Raw genomic sequence first — 18,404 nt, 5'->3', positions numbered from 1 at the left:
ATAGATTTTTTTTTGTTAATGTTTTTTGTTTATAGCTTTAACCAATATAAGCTTTTACCAAACTTTTTTTTTTTTTAAGAATCATAACAACAATGGCACATGGAAGATGTCATTCATTTTAAGGCCAATTTAATGATCACAGCCTATCATGGAATACTCAAGGAGTTTATATATTACTTCCTAGCAGAATGTAAAAGATGAGTACATGCCTATTATATCCAAATCAAGATGAAGACACTGACCAAGAGAGGCCAAAGTTTTTTAACAGTAATAAATTTTAAAGACATATTTGTGAACACATAAAAAATAAAAATAAACAAAAAAGAGTGCAATAGGTAAAATTTTGAAAATCCGATTACTACACAACACCACATTGAAGCAACCCTATCGAGACAATCCCCTTTTGTTCAAAGAAAATGAAATTGAGGGTTCCTTTGAAACTGCATCTCTAGCCACTTCAGCTGGATGTCCTTGTCATGAACAAGTGCTGTAAACATGCTCCTATTCACTGCTGTTTCCATGAAGAAGAGGGTGCTAAACATAAAAAGACGATCGCCCAATTGCACCCCAGGAAGACTCAACACCATGTCCAGAATTTCTTTAAACTCAGTAGTTGCTGTGTTTGCAATTGGTGGACGAGTACTTACAGTTCTACTTTCAACAATAACATTTGAGATGCTCTTCAAAGAGTCGAACAACTCTTGCACAACTGAACGCTTTTTTTTTGGTTTCTTGCAAATTCCCCTAGCAATGTGGACACTACTGAGCTTGCTTTTCCCCTTATCTATTGCCATTCCTGCCCTCGACAATGATGGGTCTTCAACCTCCATTGGGTCAACATTCACAGAGGATTGACATTGGGGGTCAACAAACTCTTCGCTATCAACGGAGTCCTCGGACCCTTCGGTGCTTTCCTTTGGCATTGGACCACTAGTGCAGAATGCATGTTTCCCCTTTGCAATTGTGCCTCCATACATGATGTCTATGGAGTCAAGATTCGGCATTCTTTTTTTTTCTAAAGGTTCCTGCGATGGGACATGCCTACATGTAGACAACCAGTAGTTAGAACAAAATATAATTGTAGGCAATGGAAGTGACCTCAAGGACATGTGAAGTGAACTCACCGCAATCTTTCGGGTCCACCAGTCATCAGTAGCATCAAGCTGCCCAGTTCCAGCATCAATACCCAACCCACTCTCATGCTCAAAACAGTCCTTATACTTCCTCCAATTTCTCCTCAGATGATCCCATTTATTTTTGAACTGTTGGTGAGTTACCACTTTTCCCATTTCTACCAACTGCTTAATCACTTCATCAACCCCTTCCTTTCTCAAATATCCTCCCTTCCTCTTGCCCTCTAGGACTTGAACAGCACAGAAATCACAAAATGCTTTTACTTCATTCGGTTCTTTCCAATCTTGTCTCACATCATCACCACCATCATTCGATTTCCCCTTACCCATTTTTGCTACAAGCTTGGTCTATACTCATTGAGGCATTTCAACAAATAGGCCATGTGCATGATATGCAATTGGTTACACATGCCCACATGAAAAATAAAAAGTAAACTCACATAGTCACATACTACTGTCATGGCAAACACAAAAACTACACAGACTAGAGTTGAACACAGCAACCACGCACACACACGTTGAACACAAAAAAACCCACAAATTCAAGCCTCAAGCCTCATGGAAAATAACCACAGTATGAGAAGAGAGAGTATGAGAAGAGAGAGAGAGCAACTTACCCGTGAATGCAGATGGCCACAGTGGCAGCAACGGCGTCCCAAGCAACGAGAAGGTGCGCTGGAGCGAAGGAAGAACAGAGCTCCGAATCGGGTGGGTTTGTTCCGTGTATTTACGTGGTTCAGAGTAATGGGTTTCTTTTGGTTTAATGGATTATTGATGGGTGGGTAGGTGGAGTTCATTGAAGAGGAAGAGGACGGACTATTGATGAAGAGAAATGAAGACGTCTGCCACGGTAGTTGAGAGAGAGGGGGCTGTGCGAAATAGCCGTTGCTCTGCTTCTTTGGTCAGATTAGTGAATAAATTCGAAGAAGAAGAAATATCCTTGGTGTTATAAACTGACCCAAAACGTACAGTGAGAAATTAAAAGCACAGACCAGTGAAATAAAAAACAAGAAATGGTGAACTAAACAGTACACGCGAGAAATAAAAAGCACAAAACAAGAAACGGTGCGTTGCAACGCGTTTCCTTTGCTCTTGGTGTCCATCTACAATACACGCGAGGTACTGTGCACTTGCGTTTAACGCGTTTCAGCTGAAGTTCTTGTGTTTCCTGTCCAATGCACTGTAGCTGTGGGACCCATGCTGTGCTGGACGCAAACGTGAAACGCTGGCCACCAGACGCTATCCAAACATTACCCAAACCTATATTTTAGTGGTGGTTGCTAATTAACAGTCTTAGATTATGGATTTAATTTGAAACTTTAGAAATTATAATGTTTAATTTGAAACTACCCTTGAACTATGTAGTTTAAGATATAATTTGTCCTAGTTGATAAGTCTTTTGGCACTATAATTAGTAAAGACATGTGATGAACCATATTATCGAAGTGAAGCTATTATCGTGTGTCATCTAAAACCCCCTCTGAAAGCATTCACTATTTTACTTAATTGATGCTAGAAACCTAAGTTATGGTAAGCCTTGGAGGAGTATTGTTAGGGAACGCTTCCTAATTTCTAGCAATTGTGTTTATGAAGAATTTTCGGAGTTGAAGTTTTTCCTTTCCTTAATTGTTTAGTTTGACCCATGGGTGGTAAAATCCAACACAACCCATTTATATACAGGTCATAGGTTGAAGCTAAACGGGTTCGGGTCATATTTGGATTAAACAACTAACCCTTTTAATAAACAGGTCATGTTCATGTTCAATATGTGAACCTATTTTACTCAATTAGCTTTTAAATGTAAGGCATAAATGCACTTTTAGTCCCTACATTTTTGCACTTTTTTTTATTTTGGTCCCTACATTTTATTTTTACCACTTTTAGTCCCTAAACCAATTAACGCGTGTTATTTTCGTCTTTTCCGTTGGTCAACCGAAGGAAATAACTGAGGTGGCAGCTAGAAGAATTAAAATATTATAAAAAATGTCACATCACCCATGACACATCAACATCTTTTTTTTTTTTTTATAAATAATTTGTAAATTTTAACTAAATAAAAAAAGAAAATTAAAAACACAAAGTCAAATTTAAAAACACAAAAACACAAGAACACAAACCCAGAAAATCAGACCCAAGAACATGAATTCAAAATCAAACGCATTGAATCAACTTCCTTTCCCACTTAAAATCAAATAAATAATGCAATAAAATTTAAGAAGAGAACAAAGACCAATGCTGAAAGACCCATGCTGAAAACCCATCAGTTTTTCTCGTTCTTCCCCAAAGATTCATAGCCAAAATCATAAAATCAAAGAAAACCCAGAAATCTCAAACACTCAAAAACCTAGAAACTCAAAAACAATCCAAACAAGGGGAGTAGACTAGAAACTAGAAACTAGAAACCTCAAACCCTCGTCCATCGTCCCCGTCCCATGGTCAACACCAAAAGCCAGCAACAATACCACTATGCAAACCAAAAAACTGCACCAATACAGATTCCAAATATACAAAATACAATACAAAACCACCAGTCCAAAACTACATCACCAAAGCAAAAGTCCTTATATACTACTGATTATAGCTCTAATTCGCCCCCAAATCATAGTGTTTCTTCTAAATCAAAACCCTAAAGACCCCGAATCATAATAGATTTCTCTAATCTAATACAAATTTGACTTTATTTTGATCGAATTGAAGGGTCAAAATCAACAAATAACAAGAAAGCGAAACCCTAAGATTGATAGTATAGTATAATAATTATAAAAAAAAAAAAAAGAAAAAAGAAAGAGGGAGGGGTAAAAGTGTGAAATTACGAGTAGGTGTCGACGAGAAGAGCAAGGAGAAGGACAGCGCTGTGCCAATTCTCGGAGACCTTGTGGTGGATCTTTCCCGGAATGTCTTTCCAAAGGCCAGGCATCACCTTTTTTTGGAACGGTGAGAGTGCGTACACCACCGCCTTCATCCTCACTGGTTGCTTCCCCATCGTCGTCGAGATCTTCTCTTCTGCGATTCGAGAAGGTAATGCCTCTGTGTGTGTGTGTGTGTGTGTCTCTCTCTCTCTCTCTCTCTCTCTCTGTTTGCTTCCCCAAAAGTCATATATATATATATATATATATATATATTTTTTTTTTAATGAAAGAAACTGGGTTTTGTTTGAGTTTTTGGGTTTCTGGGTTATTGAGTGTTTGGGATTTCTGAGTTTTCTTTGATTTTATGATTTTGGCTATGAATCTTTGGGGAAGAATGAGAAAAACTGATGGGTTTTCAGCATCAGTCTTTCAGCATTGGTCTTTGTTCTCTTCTCAAATTTTATTGCATTATTGATTTGATTTTAAGTGGGAAAGAAAGCTGACTCAATGGGTTTAATTTTGAATTCGTGTTCTTGGGTTTGATTTTTTGGGTTTGTGTTCTTGTGTTTTTATGTTTTTAAATTTGAGTTTGTGTTTTAAAATTTTCTTTTTTTATTTAGTTAAAATTGACAAATTATTTATAAAAAAAATAGATGCTGATGTGTCATGAGTGATGTGGCATTTTTTATAATATTTTAATTCCTTCGGCTGCCACCTCAGCTATTTCCGTTGGTTGATCGACGGAAAGAACGAAAATAACACGCGTTAATTGGTTTAGGGACTAAAAGTGGTAAAAATAAAATGTAAGGACCAAAATGAAAAAAGTGCAAAAATGTAGGGACTAAAAATACATTTACACCTAAATGTAATTATACCATTTTTACCCTTATAAACCTAGGTATATAAGCTTAGTGATTCTCCTGATCCCTCATCTCAGGCCTCTCACTCTCTTAGTCACTTTGACTATTTGTGATTCTCAATTCTTAATGTCTCATTGGTCTCTCAACTTTCTACTCTTTCTTCAACTTCTTTGCAAAACCCTAGCCGTCCCTCTAAGCTCTAAGCTCTACTCTCTATTTAAACTCAAAATCTTAGCTTCCCTTTTGTCTCTCAACTTTCTACTATCTCTTCTCCTTAAAACCTTAGCCTCCCTTTCTACTCTCTCTTCTCCTCCACGGCTTCACCTGTCTTTTACTCTCTCTTTTCCTTCACAACTTTTGCTATTATTACAAGATTTATGGTTGTAGCTAAATGTTTATTATTATATTTAGTATTTTAATTTTAGATATATGAGAATTGATAAAAAGCTATTCAGGTTAGGTATGACCTATTAATCAAACAAGTTATTTAGATCAATTATGACCTATTAATCAAACAAATTATTAAATGGGTCATTTTTGTCGACCCTAACATGAATTGCTAATTAAATGGGTTAAATGTGTCATGTTGGGTTACCTATTTAATAAATCATGACTTGTTTACTAAACAGGTCGTATTTGGATTGACCTGTATAATACTTACTACTCGACCCAATACACGAACACAAATTGCCACCCCTACTTTGACATCTCAGGCTAGCTTGATATAGTTTGAGGGTAATAGGTGACAACTCCAAGTGAATCATTTTTATATTTAAACATTTATTTTACTTTCTATGTTATGATTTTTTTTTTAAGATTCATTTTGTCTTGCTTTTTAAGATGTAAAGAGACTAATTAAGTTTTTGAATTTAGGGTTTGATAACATTTTATTTTCATGGATAATATATGGCTAATACACTTAATTTTATTTTTAATATAATTGATTTTAATTATAATTTTACCAATTTTAATTTTGAAAAACTTTTTTCTACATAAAAAATTGTAATAAGTGTTGTTAGTAAAAATACGTAAGTGCTATATACATTTAAAAAATAATACGTGTGAACATCAATCTAATTAGCTTCTAACCAGTTTTAATGAATTTATTTTTTATTTGTGATTTTTATCTAAACTTTTTGTTGTATTTTTTATAATGCCATTAACAAATTTATCAATCTTAGATCTTTTTTGAGATTCAATTAACTTTAGTATTGTTCTAACTCTTTCCCTTTTTTTTTCCTCTTTCTTCTAGTTTTCATATCTAGGTTGATATTTTCTATTAGACATTCATATAATAAAAAATATACAAATTGATATTTTCAACTAAAAAAATAATTTTGATTTTGGTGTTAAGAGAGATGGGGTATGGTTTGGAGTACTTGGCTATATTGTAGACATGCAGTTTACCACCATGTGGAAGAATGACTTACAAAAGCCTCAAAAATTTTGAGAAAATTGATCATTAGGCCAAAAGACAACCTTAGTTTGTGTGTATGTGTTTATTATTATTATTATTATTATTATTATTATTATTATTATTATTATTTATTTATTTATTTTTTCTCTCCTTCCCCCTCCCATTCCCCTCAAGGCTCATGCTGCTAATGTTGTAGCCCTTATTGTTAATGGCAGACCCAATAGCAGCACTAGTTCCTGGACACATCTGCTTCGTTCCATGTTCGGATTGCGATCAGAAGTGCATTAGCAAGGGATATCCTGAAGGGGGCATGTGTCTTGGGCATCAACCATCAGACTTGGAATGCTGCTGTATCAATCTTAATAAATGAGAGCACTATTAGAAATCAATAGCTCTTTGATTTTCCTTTAATTGGCATGGCATGCCTTTCGGTTGTAACCTTCAGTCCGAATAAGTTATCTGAATTTTCTTGACCAAACTGGTATTCAACCTTTTTTTTTGGGCTTTGCGATTGAATTTTATAGCAAAAAGCACCATGGGACCTGACCATCTCAAACTTGATTGGAGAAAACCCGTCTAGGAATAGTTGAGACGGGGACAACCGGACAAATTAACCAGTGCGCTGAGTTACAAAACAGTCCTAGCAGTAAGGTTATGGGTGAAAAAGTAAGACAATCTTTGGTTGTAATTACTTGTAAACAAAGGATCTCAGAATAAAAGAAGGCAGTAAGGATTAAATATCTTCAGCATTGCCAATTAAACTCTAAGATAGCTGAAAAGAGGTTCTTGGAGACACCTCAAATTGCACATATCCAAGTTCGTTAGCTTTCTTCAATGCTTAAATTGTTGCGTGAGCTTCAACCAAAAAAGGAAACCCTGTGTGATAGCTGAATATGTGGGAATTTACACAGTTCCCAACATATTCAGAGGTCCTTTTTAGAAAAATAAAATTTTCAAGCTTTGTAAAATCAAACCTTTTACATAAAAATAGTTTACAATAATTATTTTTAATAAAAAAAATTAACATTACTTAAAATAATTTTCTCATGTACTGTATTTGTTCCTGCACACAAAGGATTTTAGGAAGAGGTGTGCATAGGTCGGGTTGGGGCGTTTTTTCAATCCAACCCGACAAGGGCAGATTGAGAAATGTCCAAGCCAACCTAACCCATTATCATATTGGGTCAGTGGGTTATGCATAGGGGTAAACCTAGGATTTCAAGCTAGGGGAGCCAAAGTATAAGAAGGAAATTAATCCAAATAGGTATCCATATAGTACTAACAAACTATCAACTAAGATCAATTCAAAAAATCATTGTTTCCTAACACATTAAGATGCAATTATTTACCAATAATGATAAAAAAACAAAATAATATTTTTTCCTAAGAGCATCAATTGTTGCACAAAAAAAAAAATCACAAAACAAAACTTACTTTTGCAACTTTAGTATAGCATTTGAAATATCTCGTACAATAGTGTTTTTGGTATTTGGTGCTCTAACTACTAAATATTTACCATTTAGAACACCTAATACTAATACTCTAATATTGGGTTGACTGAGATTTTTTATTTTAAAATTTTATTTTTGTTAAGTTTTTAAGTTGGATAGTTGCTAGTTGTGCTGGGCTAATTAAAAGAGAGGGAGACTAAGTTTTTGGAAGAGTGAGGCACAACTCTAGGAAAAAAAATATATATATATATATATATATATAATCATTAAAAAAAATTCTTTTTTTTTTCTTTGGGCTAGGGGGGGCCCAATTTTTTTTTACTTTTTACTCTTTGGGCTGGGGGCGCGGCCCCCCTTGTGGGTCTGTACTTGGTTATGTATACATGTTTATGTTTTATAGAAGGAAAAGAAAATTTTCATCAATTATTCAAACACATTTTTTAATAAATCATTCCAATTCATATAATATGTTTAATATTTATAAGTCAAATTTTCAAAATCATCAAAACTAATTCTCAAAATATCAAAATCAATCAAAAAAATTGAGGATAATAAAATAATTTATATACATGGTAGATCGAGTTGGGTCAAAAGAGCTAGGATTTAGCCCATACCTTAGCCAGAAAAGTTAGGATTTCTTCTCCTTTATTAGTTTAGATGAAGTGTGCATTTGGGATGAGCTGAATTTTTAAGCTTATCTCCATTTTCAGCTTTTTTTTGCTACTATTCATGGGTCCTACTGTACTTTTTGATACTATTCATGGGTCACACTACACTATTCAACTAACTTTTACATTCATTATGATACTTTCGACAAAAGGTTTTCAGTTTCAGTTAAATAAGTTATTCCTAAATGGACACGAAGTTTGTTCTACCATAATTTTTTCATTTTGTAATTGGATTTACTGGCTTAGTTTTGATTAATAACATCCTTGTCCGGATTCTCAAAAAAAAAAGAAAAAAAAAAAAAGCATGTACTCTTTGTATGATTTTTTTTTATTACTTTTTTTGAGTTGAACTTAATTATAACGTTTTTTTTTTTTTTTAGTTACAATGGGGATTTCTGGTAAAGCTTATATTTTGTCTTTGTTCCCATCCCCAATTGTAACAATCAAATTATTATTTAAAAAAGAAAAAGAAAAAGAAGAAGTAGAAGAGAGACTTTCGTTGCACAAGTGGTGATCTTTAATTAAATATTTTGATAAATTAAATAATTTTACTATAGTTTGGAGTGGTATATATCAGTTTTCAATTGAAACTTAAATGTGGGTTTCAGTTAGCTTAACCGGTAAAATCTCTAATGGATGTATAAAAGATTTGGAGTTCAATCTCCACTTACACTAAAAACTGATTGGTATTTTGGTCTGATGATAAAGAACTATCATGAAGAGCGGATGTCATAGATTGAAACTCTCTCAAAAAAAAAATTTGAAAACCTAAATTTAAAATAAATAAATAAATGAAACTCTCTCTCAAAAAAAAAAAAAAATTGAAACCTAAATTTAAAATAAATAAATAAATAAAACTATTAACTTTCAGTTTTGTAAGTTGGAGATTTTAATTGATAAAACTAAAAATATGAAACTTGCTTTCAAATAGGATATTGTTGTGGAAACAACACCCCAGGACTCAAATCAACAATAATAAAAGTAATAAAATAAATATCAAGCACACATAATGATTCAATGAACACTAGAATTTACATGGTTCAACAAAATGCTACATCCACAATTAGCGACTAGGGAAAATTTCACTATAAATATAAGAAGATACGACAGTGGCACAAAATACTCTCATGAAATCCAAATTCCAATTATACCCTAACTCTCTCTCACAAGACTTGCAAGACAAAGAACACATGGCTTACACTCTCAACAAATTAATGTTGTGGCTGCTAAGTTTTTCTTTTTGGAATACATTGACCTTGCTTCACATAACAACACACACACACATATATATATTGAGGTATTATTAAGTTGGCAAATTGGGTTTCCTATACGGATTGTATTCGATTAAATGGTATCTTCATATACGGTTTTTAAGATTTCATGATATCTATGATATTTTGAGTTCGAAACTTCTTACTGATATTTGGGGCTACTCCTAAGAGATTCCTCCTTATAATATAATCTAGTGTGCATGTATGAGATGAGAGGACTGCATATACTGAAGGAAATAGTCAAATATTCAAAGAGATTTGGATACCTTCGTTAAAATATATATATATATATATATTATACTCATTGAATCTCTTTGAGATGTTCTCTCTCAACAAAGTGGTATCACAACAAAGATAAATCTTAAGCCTTTGTTTTATGTCATTTTTTTTTTTTAAAAATTTTGTTTTGTTTTGGCTGTGGTTGCAAGAGTAGTGACGTTTGTTTTGGATTTTTTAATCTTGGACGTAATATCATCCATTGCCATGGGGCACCCACGTGAGAGCCCGCCAACGTGAAAGTTAGATGAAAAGAAAACAAAGGGGACTGTAATGTACGGAAAAAGAATCCCAATGGTGACTCCTTTGTGTTTATTTATATTTAAATTCTCTATACGTAAAAAGTCAAAACTGAGTGTTTTTTTAAAGGGAAAATTTATTTAGTAATATAGAGCAAATACATCAAGATTGTCATAATAATCGATCTATTTCTTTTTTTGGGTGCAATTGAACATAAATGAATTAAAGAAGTATTCGCAATTTTTTTTTTTTTTTTTTTTTTAACACCCACCAACAAAGGCCTTATTTTAAAGAGTAATGCTACTTAATTGTTACATTCAAAATATTTTGATGACAAATTGTTAGTTGTTAGTAGTTATAATATGAGCTTCTTTTCAAAAAAATAAAATTATTTATTTACACACTAATAATAACTTTATTTTTAGAAAATTTTTACTTATGAAATTCGTTCATAATGATAGTTATTTATCACTATACTAAGACTTTTTAGTGTGAGCAGAAATCTCTTACAGCGAAAACTTATATACAGCGTCATCCAGTAGCGAAGTACCAATAGAAGAAAGAAACGTGATTGAGGAGACAATGAAAAGGAGGTGGCAAGATTGGAGAAGCCTGTCATGACATATCTTAGTTGATGTGCATGTGAATATATCTATCCACTGCTGAGGTAAGGTTTGAGATAAACGGACTATTGAAACGGAAGAGCATTGTTATTGGTGGATATCTATGGGAAAGAGAAACAAAAAAAGTTTTTAGTATAGAAAAATAGAGGTTAAAGTTGGTTACGTCAGAAGAAGAAGAAGTGCATGAGACACGTAGCACTACACTGTGAATTCCGCCGCTTCACCAACAAATCCAGACAAACCAGCCTAGCTAGACTATTTCTATTTCTATATTATTATTATAGTATGTGATAATGTGAATGCGAGTACTGTAGTCACCCTCACCAATTTTTCTCTATCTAGGTTAAATGCCTTGCATTATGGAGAATGGACTTTAAGTGTTTGTTATTTACTAATTTTAGCCTACGGTGGACAGCGTACAGTTTGTTTTATAGGTTTTTTAATTAAGTCATTGAACAAAAAATTAACTTTTCTGAATGGCTCATTAATTATGATAGAGTTATGTTGAGTAAACATGGCAAAATGGGTCATATTAAGACAAACCAACCTAGCTAGACTATACCGCTGCACACCTTTGGTACGATAGTCACTTCACAAGTATAAGTATTTGTGGAGTGTGGAGGGCAATGGCCGGGGTTCAAGTCTCTAAAAAAGAGCTTCACACATATACACTTAAATTAGACTATAGTAGAATTCTATTTTGTATTAAAAAAAAAAAAAAAAAAACCTAGCTAGACTATTTATATTTCTATATTATTATTATAGTATGTGATAATGTGAATGCGAGTACTGTAGTCACCCCCACCAATTTTTCTCTATCTAGATTAATTGCCTTGTAATATGGAGTATGGACTTTGAAGTGTTTGTTATTTACTAATTTTAGTCTACGGCGGACAGCGTACAGTTTGTTTTATAGGCTTTTTAATTAAGTAATTGAACAAAAAAACTAACTTTTCTGACTGGCTCATTAATTATGATGGAGTTATATACGTTGGACCAGGCAAAATGGGTCAGAAAGTTTTGACCTCACTTGACTTTACTTGAAAAATATTTGATTTGAACTAGATTTTTTGACCCGAAGCAAAACGGATGGATTCATGACCCGATCTGTGTTTTTGTGGGTCAACTCAACCGAAGCAGCGACCCGACCCAAACCCGAACCATTTTTTTTAAAAAAAATTGGTAAAAAAATAATAAAATTAAGACAATATTGGTTTAATTGTTTGTTGTGAGTTTTAAGAAAACAATTGAGACATTTACATAATTGCATGCAAATTAATTGAAAGATGAATAGTTAAGCATTCTATAATGAGTAAATATTTTTAGATATCAAATAGCAAAGTACATGTCAAGCTAATTTGGTTATATTAGATTTAAAAACATAGATTTAAAATTGTAGAAATGTGTGAAAAACATTCACAAGTGTAAAAATAGTATAGCCAAAGTATCAGATAAACATAAATTATGAATGTTTAGACCTATTTTTTAACAATTTATGTCCAATATAAATGGTTTTTCAAAATAAATTATGATATTTTCTAAAGTGTGTGTTGCTTAACAATGATATGATATTCATAAAAGAGACCATGTATAAATAAGTAAACAATCAAACTTTAATGTATATCTTAAATTGAAATAGAGTGCCAACTACAATTGACAATAGACTATAAAATTAATTTTCAAGATTGTAAATTTCTTATATGCTTTTATTCTTTGTCAAATGAATTATCTAATAAGTCATTTGTAATTTTGTTTTATATTTTGAGATGTTGATATTGTGTAAAAATAAAACTTGTGTATTTATTTTACTTATCTTTGTGTTATTTTGTTTTAGATAGCAATATTAAGATTTGTATAATTTTAAAATTATAAAATAAGTATTAAAAGTTTAACTGAATTTATTCTTGATATAAGTGGTAAATTCAAAATAATGCATTTTACATCAAGTAATTTGTTGCATAACTCTCCAAGTGGCAAATATATGTAGTTTTCTTTATAAAAAAAAATTCATGTGATGAAGTTTCAAATCCAGCCTACATAAAAAATTGTTTGATGTCTTAGTACACAATATCTTAGGCTCGGGTTCCTTAGGTAATATCAGTGCAAAAAATAACCGATCTATCCTTACCCAGTTTGACGAAGTTATGTACAGATTCATTTGAAAATGTAATAATAAAAAAATACAAAAGTTATTGTACGTAAATTTTAGAAGAAACTACGTTTTAAACCATATAGTTTTTGAGATATTAGTTTCAAACAATTTAGATATTAAAGTTTCAAAATGTAACAGATTAAATTGTATAGTTTCAAAAATACTAAATTAAAACTTATAGTTTTAAAAGGTAACAAATTCTCTTTTTCAAAAAAAAAAAAGAAGCAACAAATTTCTATAAAAAAAAAAAACCAAAAGTAGAAAAATTAAATCTTATACCACTTAAGTGCAAGTAATTATGTTTGGTGTTTAATTTGTTATTATTGAAATTATGAGGTGTTACCTTTTGAAATTTGGGGTTTAATATTTTTCTTTTGAAGCAACAATATTTATATTTAATTTTTTACAGCTCCTAAATTAAATAATTTAAAGCATAATTTCTTTAAATTTTATTACAAAAAGTTTACAAGCGAATGTATCAATAATATTATTGGTTCGACTTCATGATTATGTTAAGAGCCTTATAGCTTAATTGACATCTCTAGTGTTTTTAATAAAAATAATTCAAATTTCTTTTATTGTTGTAGCTATTAAATTATTATTAAAAAAATATATAATTATCAAATTTCATATTTAGAAAAAATAAAAGATTTTTTTTAATTAGACAATCCTGTGTATTGGAGGGTACCACTAATACTAATTTTTTTCTTGATGAATACCAACACTAGTAAAGATATATTTGTTTTCTTATTATTTTTAATTTTTTTTATTAGATTAGGGCTATATCTCCCCCACAAGTGAGGGTATTTGGGTGGTGGTTTCATAATGGTTTAAGCTAGTGTGACAGAAACTAGAGGTCGAACTTTCAATCCATTATACTATGGGTTCTTAGAATTTTTGAGGTAATTCATGAATAAAAATAATCTGATAAAAAATAGAGATGCCATACTTTATTGACGGGGTTTTTTCCTATTTGAGATCCTCAATTTAGATGTCTCAAATACCCTCGAATTCAACTGTTTCTAAGGCTTAAATTATATGGTTAGACATGTAAAATTAATAATTTAAAACTCCTAATTTTTAGCTAAATTATAAATAAAAAGAAAAACTATTTTTTCTTTCACTTCTACATTTCTTTCTCACGTTAGTTATCAAGTATTAATACAACTTTTTTTTTAAACATAGAAAATAAAATAGCTTTTTTTTTCTACAAACGTATCATTTTTTTTTATCACTAAACTGATCTTTTTTCTCTCTCCACATTTTTCTTTTACACTAGAGTTGTCAAATACTAATAAAACTTTTTCTTAAAATAAAAAAATATAATAAAACTGACATTAGTAAAATGTGTAAACCTAAAAAATAAAAAATAAAAATCATCGTCTCATGTTCACAGAGAATTGGAAGAATCTAACCAATTGCATACGCTTTTACCGTATGTAGGATGTGCCAGCTATCTTTCTCTCTCTGATTGCCCATAATTTAAGACTGATGCACCGTTGATTGCACCATTCAGGTGGGAACGCATGGCGGGTGTCACAAAATCCGGAGTGAGGCTGAGAAAGTAGCGGCACGAAGTTTCATTTATTTTTTCTCTTTAATCTCTCTCTAAAACTGTCTCTCTCTCTCTCTCAGTTACTTAAGGCAGAGTGTTAAAAAAATAGTTTTGAACTTGTCCACAAGAAGAGTGAGACATCGGAACTTCCCGGAACAAACCAGAACACACATGGGGGTTGAGTTTTACAAAGGTTTTTAAGCATGTGTGTCCCAAAAATAGTCATGTTCATTGGTTAATTTGCCGGGTTTGACCTCAATCCTTGATATTTCTTGCTTTGTTATATTATTATTCTTTGTAAAAAAATATAGCATCTTATTTTATTTTTTTAGTGTTCTTGATTTTATGTTGGTATAGTAATAGTATAGAATTGTTAGATAGTGTATGTCTCTGATAACTATTATACGATTAAAAAAAAAATAAAGTTGTTGATTAGAGTAGAGAGGTCGCTTTCTTTGTTGGTAATTGGGGTGTCATTATTGTTTATGTTATCTTGGTGTTGTTGTTGATAGACCCAGATGCTTTATGTTGCATCTCTCTTTGTTCTCTCTCTTGCTTCCTTAATCAGATACAATACAATCTCTCTCTCTCTTATACAAACACAGGAAACCCTATCCTTCGCTTTCTCTCTCTAAAATCTATCTGAGAACAGCAGAACCCAAAAGGGTTTTCAAGCTTCAACCTTTTTTTTGTTTGATCATTTTTGGGTATTTTAGAGAGATGAAGAGTATGGAAGATCTGCATGCAGGGCTTAGAAATGAAGCAAACCCTATTAGTATTGTGTTTGATGATGATGGTGTGGAAGAAGAGGCATTAGATGTTGATGTTGATGATAGACAGATCTGGCTTTCAGACGAGCAAGATCATCATCTGCTTGCAGATTTCCACGACGATTCTTCAATGTTTTACACTGACTTCCCTCCACTCCCTGATTTCCCTTGCATGTCATCATCTTCATCATCCTCATCCACTCAAATACCACTTAAGGCAATGTCGTCTTCGCCTTCGGCCTCTTCCTCGACCTCTTCGGCTGCTTCTTGGGCTGTTCTGAAGTCAGATGCAGAGGAAGACGTGGAGAAGAACAATAATCACTGTCACCAACAATTTCAAGGCCAGTATGATCAAGTGGTTGATGATATTGCACCACCTCAAGCAGAGTTAATTTCCACAGCCTCTATGGAGATCCCTCAGCAGCCACTTGATAATCAAGGCCTTGAAGGTGTGGACTGTATGGATGTGATGGAGACTTTTGGGTACATGGATCTACTAGAAAGCAACGATTTCTTTGACCCATCATGTATTTTCCAAAATGCAAACAACGCATTAGAGGATTTTTGTTCACAGGAGCAAATGTCACAAGAACAACATGCAATACAAGAACATGACCAGTTGATGATGTTTCAGAGCAACCACAACAACGACGAAGATATCCAGCAGGAAGAGAATAAGGATCCAAATGACATGGCCTCGGTGTTCTTAGATTGGCTTAGAACAAACAAAGAGACTGTCTCTGCTGAAGATTTGAGGAGTGTGAAGATCAAGAAGTCCACCATAGAGTGTGCGGCAAAGCGCTTAGGTGGTGGAAAAGAAGCCATGAAACAGTTGTTGAAACTTGTTCTGGAATGGGTTCAGACTAACCATCTTCAGAAAAGGCGCTTCAAAGACTTACCACCAACACATTTTCCCAACCAATACCAAGACCCTTTCCAAAACCCTAATAATTCTGTCACACCTGAATCAAACCCAAACCCAAATCCTTGTTTCACCAACCAGTCCACATGGATCCCAGCTCAGCCGCCTTATGTTCCTGAGCCAACTGCTCCTCTGGCGACTTATCCTTCAATGGTTGGGTATATGGGTGCTGATCCGTACACAAATGGAGGTAGTTCTAATATCAGTGTCAATAATAGTCAAGTTTACACAGCTCCAGCTTCAGCTCCACCAGAGTATCGCATGCTGGACTCCTCACAATCATGGCCATCCTCACAGTTCACTATGTCAGCGTCTCATTACAACACATTTCCAGACAATAATACTCCGCAAGCTTTCGCTGGGTATGGAAATCAATACCCATATCATCAATATTTTCAAGGGCACGGCGAGAGTACTCTGGCGAGGTTAGGTTCTTCAGCCACTAAAGAAGCGAGGAAGAAGAGGATGGCGAGGCAAAGGCGGTTCTTGTCACACCATAGACACCATCACAATCAACATAACCAGCAAAATCAATGCAACCAGAACACAGATCCGCATGCAAGTGCAAGGCTTGGGAATGACAATTGCACCACGGCCACTGCAGCTCAGACCAATCCGGCCAACTGGGTGTACTGGGCCTCTGCTGCTGCTGCTGGTGCACCTTCAGCATCTCCGGCGATGCTGGCAGAGGCACCACCTGGACATCAAGCAGATCGGACTGCCATGCAAGCCCAGAATTTGCAAGGGAGAGTCGCATCAGATAGACGACCAGTGAGTGTTTTTTTAGCTGGTGAATCATAAATTGAAACACTCAAAATGGGATAAAAGATTTTTATTTGTTAGAATATAGTTGAATGATTTTTTAGTTCTCTCAATAATGAATGGTGCATGTGTTGTGTTGTGGGTTTATTTGATGGATTATAGGGATGGAAACCTGAGAAGAACTTGAGGTTTCTTCTGCAGAAAGTGTTGAAGCAGAGCGATGTTGGTAATCTTGGAAGAATTGTGTTGCCAAAGGTGCGAACGTATTTTAAATCTTTCTATCTGATCTATCAATGTTGTGGAACTGTTCCATTAACTAGATAAAAATAGTAGTTTTATTTTCTTTATCATGTTTGATGTATATGTGATTTAAATATGTGTTGTAATTTAATCTCTCTTTCTTTCTATCTTATCTATCAATGTTGTGGAACTGTTCCATTAACTAGATAAAAATAGTTTTATTATATGTGTTGGAATTTATTTAGAAGGAAGCGGAGACTCATCTCCCAGAATTGGAGGCAAGAGATGGTATTTCTATTGCCATGGAAGACATAGGGACTTCCCGTGTATGGAACATGCGCTATAGGTATTCTATTACTAGTATTTTTTTTTACTAGTAACAATCTTTTATTATCGGCCTAAAGTTCATTTCATCTTCGTTTTAATTAGAACAAACAAAGCAATCACTGGTTTGTTTCTTCCCTTTTGTTTTTCCACTATCATGGAGTCACAGGTATTGGCCAAACAATAAAAGCAGGATGTATCTGCTTGAAAACACCGGTACCCAAAATTGCAATACTTTTTCCTACTAAAGCTTTACTTCATTTTAGAATCCTAATCAACTTCTTTTGATAGGTGATTTTGTGAGGGCCAATGGACTCCAGGAAGGAGACTTTATAGTCATATACTCAGATGTCAAGTGTGGCAAATATGTATGCACGATCCAATATTCACTTTTTTTTTTCTTTTTCTTTTTGGGCTTAAATTTGATAATTTCTTTGATCTATATTTTGGTAATTGAAATTGAAATAATTTGAATTAAACCTGACAGATGATACGAGGAGTGAAAGTAAGGCAAGCAGGGCCAAAATCTGAGAACAAAAGGGCAGGAAAGTCGCAAAGAAACCAGCATGCAACTTTAACGACTCCAGCTGGTGGTGTTAACAACGCGTTATCGTCACCCATTACGTACTCACAAAAAACTGTAAAGTAAGTATAAGTAAGCAAAAATATGCCACTTCTCTTGCATGCACAAGGGTGACGTGACAAATGGACGGCCAGGATTTTCTGGGAGTTGTTTGGCTACACAGCCCCTTGATTTTCTGCAGCTAGCTAGCTCCCACTTTTGGTTTTTTTCCAGTCAAAAAAGCTTACTACGATCGAGCAGATCACAACTGCCGAGAGTGTAATAAGGAGTTTGGCTTGGAGACCATGCGTTAAGGACGCTTTTACTGT

General features: G+C 33.6%; 3 protein-coding genes across 3 annotated transcripts; 1 reads left to right on the top strand and 2 right to left on the bottom strand.

Annotated features, from left to right (window-relative positions):
* Positions 1-407: 407 nt before the first annotated feature.
* Positions 408-1,463, bottom strand: LOC142620697 (uncharacterized). Its single transcript, XM_075794022.1, has one exon. It carries the CDS (start codon positions 1,461-1,463, stop codon positions 408-410), a length of 1,056 nt encoding a protein of 351 aa, XP_075650137.1.
* Positions 1,464-3,514: 2,051 nt separating this feature from the next.
* LOC142620695 (cytochrome b-c1 complex subunit 8-like) lies at positions 3,515-4,125 on the bottom strand. Its single transcript, XM_075794021.1, has 2 exons — positions 3,947-4,125; positions 3,515-3,614 (listed from the first exon to the last, which is right to left on the bottom strand). Exons 1-2 carry the CDS (start codon positions 4,114-4,116, stop codon positions 3,515-3,517), a joined length of 270 nt encoding a protein of 89 aa, XP_075650136.1. The 5' UTR covers positions 4,117-4,125.
* An 11,090-nt stretch (positions 4,126-15,215) lies between these two features.
* Positions 15,216-18,162, top strand: LOC142620694 (B3 domain-containing transcription factor ABI3). The gene is made up of 6 exons (XM_075794020.1): positions 15,216-16,958; positions 17,112-17,204; positions 17,435-17,535; positions 17,683-17,729; positions 17,805-17,881; positions 18,001-18,162. Exons 1-6 carry the CDS (start codon positions 15,216-15,218, stop codon positions 18,160-18,162), a joined length of 2,223 nt encoding a protein of 740 aa, XP_075650135.1.
* The last annotated feature ends 242 nt before the right edge of the window (positions 18,163-18,404 follow it).

This window comes from Castanea sativa, chromosome 12 (genome assembly GCF_040712315.1).
Source record: "Castanea sativa cultivar Marrone di Chiusa Pesio chromosome 12, ASM4071231v1".
NCBI classification, from domain to species: Eukaryota; Viridiplantae; Streptophyta; class Magnoliopsida; order Fagales; family Fagaceae; genus Castanea; species Castanea sativa.
Note: the sequence above shows the minus strand (reverse complement) of the source record. Positions and strands in the feature narration are given on the sequence as shown.

Bases quoted from the DNA above. Each gene is read 5' to 3' on its own strand.
- LOC142620697 (XM_075794022.1), bottom strand. From the start codon at position 1,463: ATGGGTAAGGGGAAATCGAATGATGGTGGTGATGATGTGAGACAAGAT.
- LOC142620695 (XM_075794021.1), bottom strand. From the start codon at position 4,116: ATGGGGAAGCAACCAGTGAGGATGAAGGCGGTGGTGTACGCACTCTCA. The intron at 3,615-3,946 runs GTAATTTCACAC...GTATTGGTGCAG, and splicing joins CTTCTCGTCGACACCTACTC to TTTTTTGGTTTGCATAGTGG.
- LOC142620694 (XM_075794020.1), top strand. From the start codon at position 15,216: ATGAAGAGTATGGAAGATCTGCATGCAGGGCTTAGAAATGAAGCAAAC. The intron at 17,536-17,682 runs GTATTCTATTAC...ATGGAGTCACAG, and splicing joins GTATGGAACATGCGCTATAG to GTATTGGCCAAACAATAAAA. The intron at 17,730-17,804 runs GTACCCAAAATT...TTCTTTTGATAG, and splicing joins GTATCTGCTTGAAAACACCG to GTGATTTTGTGAGGGCCAAT.